At 38.4% G+C, this 7,379-nt stretch overlaps 2 protein-coding genes across 3 annotated transcripts in view; both read left to right on the top strand.

Annotated features, from left to right (window-relative positions):
- Positions 1-501: 501 nt before the first annotated feature.
- Positions 502-6,471, top strand: LOC111792326 (protein FAR-RED ELONGATED HYPOCOTYL 3-like; the record flags this gene model as incomplete). The annotated part of the gene is given in 7 exon segments (XM_023673718.1): positions 502-3,899; positions 3,967-4,023; positions 5,507-5,575; positions 5,661-5,729; positions 5,821-5,889; positions 5,970-6,020; positions 6,106-6,471. Coding segments are annotated over 7 exon segments (2,541 nt in total). The 3' UTR covers positions 6,163-6,471.
- Positions 6,472-6,658: 187 nt separating this feature from the next.
- LOC111792335 (protein FAR-RED IMPAIRED RESPONSE 1-like) overlaps positions 6,659-7,379 on the top strand; it is a 4,978-nt gene continuing 4,257 nt past the window's right edge. Inside the window, exon 1 of one of the 2 annotated variants that reach the window (XM_023673739.1) lies at positions 6,659-6,718. The gene's annotated coding sequence lies outside the window, so the exon portion shown is untranslated. The other variant, XM_023673731.1, reaches the window with a different exon arrangement.

Here is a 7,379-nt window from a genome sequence, read left to right as displayed (position 1 = left end):
GTGTATTATTATGCTCGTGACTGTGTGTGGTGGAATTGTTGTCTGTAACGGTAGTGTTGATTGTTCTTCGAGAAAGAGCTGGGAGAATGGAGGTCGGTGGTTCCGGTTTTTTTTTTTTTTGGAAGTAGGAACATTAAGAAACGGAAGGATCGTCGACTTTGGATTGGAGTGTGATTACATTGTCACATTGTGGAGTTTTTTAGCTGCTGGATGATGGATGTGTGTGTGTATCCAGTTGCGGCGTGCTTCCTTGCCTTATTTCGATCTTCTGTGGCGAATTTTATCAGAGGTGGCCAAATTAAGCGGGAAATTTGGAAAATTTGAGTGGGAATCAGTTCTTCCACCACCTAGCGTTGCGGCCTCCTGCGGCGAATTTCATCTGAGTAATGGACTTCAACACCCAGAGGAATGCTACGAAGTTACTGTGGCGAATTTCATTTGGGTAACCTATATATATGCCTACGTATGGTTATCGTGATTTACTACCTGTGACATTGGTAGTGCCGGTCTTACAATGAATGATCCTTCAACTTTCTAATTCAGTGGTTTAAGATGCTCAAAATCATGTCGACTTTGACGATCCATAACTAACTAACTTGTATTTGGACACATTTGATGTAAATTTTTAAGATACAGACCAGCCCAAATTCTGCACAATGACCTTTTACGTTTTTTTAAGAAAATCTTTTAGTTTTTGTCTGCTATGTGTACGTAGATCAACTGAGGTACCGACAGTTTGCCAAGTGTTCCCGGCATGAATGAACCAGTGATATCATTCTAGTGTCTAGTATGATGTGAAGTTGAAAATTGAACTACTTTAGGTGCTTGTCCTTTTCGTTATTCAGTAGAATACTCAAGTGAAATGCTTTTGGTAACAGGGAAAGCTTCGTTGGACCTGGGTCCTTAGGATATCACTTCAGAAATTATGGATCTAACGTACCTGTAGAAATTGGAATTGATGATACAGTTGATATATAGTAATTTGTTTCTTTGTGTTTAATAGCGAGCTTTGTATATTAAGCATTTTTGTAGATACTTTGTTGGGTTTTTGTTTGTTTGTTTGTTTGTTTCTATGTCTTTTTGTTGCAGGGAGGGGGCCCATGATTGTCTTTCGTCCTATAATATTTGTAGATGATTAAGTGTGCATATAATTTTTTCTCTTTTCATCGTTATCTTTGCTGCAAATTGTTTTGTCTTCCTTTTCAACCATTATTTGTAAAGCTACCACTGAGGAGAATAAAACTTCATGTGAAATTCCTTGCATGGGGCAGTGTCATTGAAAGAATTATGTTGTCTGTCTTGTTGGGTTTCAATTTGCAGATTAAAAGGAGAAACTTTCTGCAGGTCTTTTGGTTCACTGTGTAAGTTCGAAATCTCGATGACTGAAGGTCGAAAATGTTACTGTTAAGATAAAAAATGTGAGAATGGAACTATACCGTTGCTATCTCATGATATTAAATTTTAGTTCCTTCACTAGCAAACAGCCTTTGATTTTGTGAAATAATGTTGTAGAGTTAACTATATGCAAGCAAGCAGCAGTAATCTGCTCCATTCATTATGGGCACAAGTAGGTATAGATCCTATAACTTAAGAGACTGGGAATTTGTTGTCAATTTAGAAGACCTTATTTATGTGTATGCGCGTAGAAGTCAAATAATAGTCTTTAAAATGTTCACTATTTAATGTCCATTTCAGGTATCAAAACTCATTAGCCATTGACTCTTCTCATCATGGATATAGATCTTAGGTTGCCTTCTGGTGAGCATGACAAAGATGAAGAATCAAATGCAATTAATAATATGTTGGATGTGAAAGAAAAACTTCATAATGGAGTTATTGGGAGTGGAAGTATGGTTGATACTACAGAGGGGATGCACATTGAAGATGGTGGAGATTTAAATCCTCCTCTGTTAGACATGGTAGTGTTTAAAGAGGACACAAATTTGGAACCACTTCCTGGTATGGAATTTGAATCACACAGTGAAGCATATTCCTTTTATCAGGAATATGCTCGCTCTATGGGATTCAACACAGCAATACAAAATAGCCGCCGTTCAAAGACATCAAGGGAATTTATTGATGCAAAATTTGCTTGTTCCCGTTATGGTATGAAGAGAGAGTATGATAAGTCCTTCAATCGTCCACGTATAAGGCAAACTAAACAAGAAAGTGAAAATTCAACTGGTCGAAGAGCATGTGCGAAGACAGACTGCAAAGCTAGCATGCATGTGAAGAGGAGGGCGGATGGTAAATGGGTTATTCATAGTTTTTTTAAGTTGCATAACCACGAGCTTTTACCAGCTCAAGCTGTCAGTGAACAAACAAGAAAGATGTATGCTGCGATGGCTAGGCAGTTTGCTGAATACAAAAATGTGGTAGGGCTGAAGAATGACTCCAAGAAGCCCTTTGATAAGGTCTGCAGTTTGGCTTTTGAAGCTGGCGATGCAAGGGTTTTACTTGACTTCTTTACTCAGATGCAGAATTTGAACTCTAACTTCTTTTATGCTGTAGATATTGGCGAAGATCACCGGCTAAGGAATTTATTTTGGATTGATGCAAAAAGTAGGCATGACTATATTTATTTTAATGATGTGGTTTCTCTTGATACTACCTACATTAGAAATAAATATAAGATGCCCCTTGCTTTCTTTGTTGGGGTGAATCAACATTATCAATTTATGTTGCTAGGATGTGCTTTGCTATCAGATACAAGTCCAGCAACATATGCATGGTTATTACGTACATGGTTGAAAGCAATTGGTGGACAGGCTCCAAAAGTCGTTATCACTGATCATGATAAGGTACTGAAATCACTTATTCCAGAGGTGCTTCCAAATGTGTATCATCACTTCACTTTGTGGCATATATTAGGAAAACTTTCTGAAAACCTTGGTAATGTAATGAAACAACATGATAATTTTATGGCAAAATTTGAAAAATGCATCTATAGGTCATGGACAAAGGAAGAGTTTGATAAAAGGTGGTGGAAACTGGTTAACAGATTTGAACTCAAGGAAAATGAGTTGGTTCAGTCCTTATGTGAAGATCTAAGACACTGGGCGCCTACATACATGAAAGATGTCTTTTTGGCTGGAATGTCCACAGCACAACGATCTGAAAGTGTAAACTCTTTCCTAGATAAGTATTTGCACAAGAAGACCACTGTACAAGAGTTTGTGAAACAGTATGATGCAGTTTTACAGGATAGGTATGAAGAGGAAGCAAAAGCTGATTTTGATACTTGGAACAAACAACCTACCTTAAAATCTCCTTCACCATTTGAGAAGAACGTTTCGGGGCTGTACACACATGCAGTATTTAAAAAATTTCAAGTTGAGGTCTTAGGTGCTGTTGCTTGCCATCCTAGGAGGGAAAAGCAAGATGATGAAAACATTACCTATCAAGTTCAAGATCTTGATAAGAAACTTGACTTCATTGTTGTATGGAATGAACTGAAGTCGGAAGTTTCTTGTCTATGCCGGTTATATGAATCTAAAGGTTACCTTTGTAGACATGCTATGATTGTTCTTCAAATTTGTGAACTTTCTACTATTCCACTTCAATATATTTTAAAACGGTGGACAAAAGATGCTAAGAGCCACCAATTAATGGGAGAAGAACCTGAGCCAGGACAATCTCGGGTGCATCGGTACAATGATCTATGCCAACGAGCATTGAGATTGATTGAAGAGGGATCTTTGTACCGAGAGAGTTACAGTATTGCAGTGCATGCACTCGATGAAACGCTTGGACATTGTATTGGTATCAATAGTTCTAACAGAACTGTTTTAGAAGCTGGTACATCGGCAGCTCAAGGTCTACTCTGCATTGAAGACGACAATCAGATTAGAAACATAGGCAAGACAAACAAGAAAAAAAATCCAACTAAGAAACGGAAGGTTAGTTGTTGCACTTTGGTGTTTTATGTTTTAAGTACGTGTTGAAAATGACACTTTTGAATTTCAGGTGAATTTCGAGTCTGATGTCATGACTGTTGGAGCACAAGATAGCTTGCAGCAGATGGTTTGTCTGTCACCTTCATTATTATTATAATAATAAAATCATCCACGTTAATTTTCAACTCTTGCTTGTATTGATCCTGTTCGTTTGTGATATATTATGAAGTAAAATATATATTTTTTTTAATTAGGGCTATACTTAACCCGGAGGGTTTGACTGTTGGAATTTGTTATTAAAACAATGTTCGTAACGTCTCAATCTCACCGCTAGCAGATATAAGGGTGTGAGATCTCACATCGGTTGGGGAGGAGAACAAAATATTTTTTATAAGTGTGTGGAAACTTTTCCCTATCAAATACGTTTTAAAAACCTTAAGGAAAAACTCGAAAGGAAAAGTCCAAAGAGGACAATATCTGCTAACAGTAGACTTGACTCGTTACCATGTTGATTCAAAATATTTTAGAGAACCCTGAGATATTGATAATGAAAATACTACATTTTTTAAGAAATTAGAACTGAAGAAGTATCAGTCCATAGAAACGTAATTCGACTGGGTGGTAAGACGTCACCCGTATTTAGGCTTCAAGGATTCATCTGTGCGAAGTCTGATTTTGTAGGAAGAAAAATCTCCAAAACCTTAAATTTTAGATCCTGCTAAAGAATTCAAGATGAACACCCAATCATTTTTCTGATTGAATTTGATCCAATCTTACCCAACTGGAAAAGGTCCGATAAAACTTATGTAACAACCAAATCTATTGCTAGCAGATATTGTCCTCTTTAGGCTTTCCCTTTCGGTCTTCTCTTCAAGGTTTTTAAAATGTCTCTGCTAGAGAGAGGTTTCCACACCCTTATAAAAAATGCTTCATTATCCTCCCCAACCGATGTGGGATCCCACAATCTATTCCCCTTCTGGGCCTAGCGTACTCGCTGACACTCGTTCCCTTCTCCCATCGATGTGGGACCCCCCCAAATCCACCCCCCTTCGGTGTCCAGCATCCTCGTTGGCACATTGCTTCATGTCCATCCCCTTGGAGGTTCAGCCTCCTCGCTAGTACATCGCCTGGTGTCTGACTCTGATACCATTTGTAACATCCCAAGTCTACCGCTAGCAGATATTGTCCTCTTTGGGCTTTTTCTTTCAGGCTTCCCCTCAAGGTTTTTAAAACGCGTCTGCTAGGGAGAGGTATCACACCCTTATAAAGAATGCTTCGTTCTCCTCCCAAACCGATGTGGAATGGGATCTCACAACTTGAATCTTACAAATCCTGCTAAATAATTTAAGATGCCACATGCTCAATGTTCTCAATGAACTTGATCCAATCTTCCACTTCTGTTTTTAGGAAATTCTTTCTAAACTCCAAATTCCAGCCATCTTTCAAAGTTAATTATTATAGGTTCTACCGCTAGGTTCTGGTTTTGAACTTTTCAAATTTATTGGGGCATTATAAGTGATTAAATGTTCTTTAAAAAATTGTTCTATCTAAAGGTAAGCTACAAAGTATTGTCAATATGTATATGATTCTTTGCCTTCTCTCTTTCTCAGGACAAATTAAGCTCAAGAGCAGTAACCCTTGATGGCTTTTTTGGCACACAGCCAAGTGTGCAAGGAATGGTATGATTTTCTTGAGTCTCTCTCTTTAGCATCTTAATTAGTGAACTGGCAAAGTTTTCAGTTCCACGCACTCATGTCTTTTCAGGTACAACTTAACTTAATGGCACCAACCCGTGATAATTATTATGGAAATCAACAGGCCATCGGAGGGCTGGTAAGCTTTATGGTGGCACAAAAAAGTATGTGTGGGTTCAGACCAAGTACAATATACATGAACTCATTGGAAATTCTGGGTTCTTTTATAGGGGCAATTAAACTCAATAGCACCTAGCCATGATGGTTATTATGCTGATCAACAGAGTATCCATGCACTGGTATGTGACATTCGAGATGTGTTATTCAGCCTATTTGCATTCTAGTCACCACATTTTACAAAATTGGTTCATTCCTGCAGGGACACATGGATTTCTTCCGAACACCGACTGGTTTCACCTATGGCATACGGGTTAGTTTACTGAACACGATGGATATCTTCCACTACATTATGCAATTTATATGTCATCCACATTCAATACTTTCCCTTGTGGCAGGATGATCCCAATGTACGAACAACTCAGTTGCATGATGATGCATCAAGACAAACATGATTAACTTCCAATCTTAGTGAAGGTGCTTCACTAGTGGATATTTGTATTTAGCCATAAAAATGAACTTATCATTTCCCAGGTGCAGGAAACAACACATTCTTCTAGTGTCTGTAAAAAAAGTTAGTGGCTGGAGATATACCAAATGTTGGTCCTCCTTAGGCGATTGTATCATAATAACAAGTATGTAGCTCTCATCATTATCATTTATTTTACATGGTTCTTATTCAAACATGATAGCGTAATACCAACTCAGCCCAGAGTTATCTGTATGTTTGATTCTTAGTATGAAACAAGATTTAATTTTTAGAACGACTTGTTATGAACTGGTAGTTTCTTGTTTAAGGTGTAACTAGAGTAGGTGGAGCTGGAATAGTTGGTTTCTGATTGAAAAATCTGTGGATTCAGGTCAAAGCTAAAGGTTTATATGGTCCGATGCTATCAAAGCCCTTGTTATCTAAATGGCGGCCAGAGCAGGATAAGAGAGGTTTGGGGAAGTTCCACAGTTCGATAAATTTCTTACCCGTGAAGATTATAGTCATCTTCATCAACCAATCACGTATTTGTTTCTAGCTTCTATTTGTTTTTCCTCAAGTTTTCTCTCGGGATCGTATTCTTCTTCTCACAAGTCTAGTTGTTTTGAGGGGAAGGTTAAAAATGAAACTCACGAAATAATAAAGAGCAATCAAAGCTGATCTGAAATAGAGCACAAATAACACATGATATATCATGGAAATCTATCTTAACGAACAGAACTAAACCAAAATAGTGTAGTGAAACATTTTAACAAGAACAGCACGCGCTGACATTTCCGCGCGTGTAGTTTTAGGAAAAACAGAACATCCCCAAATGTGGAATGCTTTATTTGAGCTAAAGATTCAATCTTGTTGCGCCGACAGAGCGTGGCAAAACCCAAAAGCGAGTGAATTTGACCCAATTCTTCCCCACAGTTTTGAATCGGCGAGTGAGTTTCAAGCCCTACTTTCCCCAATCGAAGGAACCCCCTTCCCCACTCGCGCAAATCCTCCACTCGCTGCTACAGCCTTTTGCTTCGCTTCCCGGATTCTTAAGAAACCGTTCTTTCTTCAGGTTTCTCTCAACTTCATGCCAGCCTCTTCTTTCTCGTTTTTGTTTTACTTTTAGTCTTATTTTGCTGGGTTTCTGTTTCATTTTTCTGCGATCCTGATGATGTTTTCTTATGGGCTCCCCCCCCCCCCCCC

The sequence above is a fragment of the Cucurbita pepo genome, chromosome LG01 (genome assembly GCF_002806865.2).
Source record: "Cucurbita pepo subsp. pepo cultivar mu-cu-16 chromosome LG01, ASM280686v2, whole genome shotgun sequence".
In the NCBI taxonomy this organism is placed as follows: domain Eukaryota; kingdom Viridiplantae; phylum Streptophyta; class Magnoliopsida; order Cucurbitales; family Cucurbitaceae; genus Cucurbita; species Cucurbita pepo.
The sequence above is the reverse complement of the archived record's forward strand: the minus strand, read 5'-3'. Positions and strand labels throughout refer to the sequence as shown.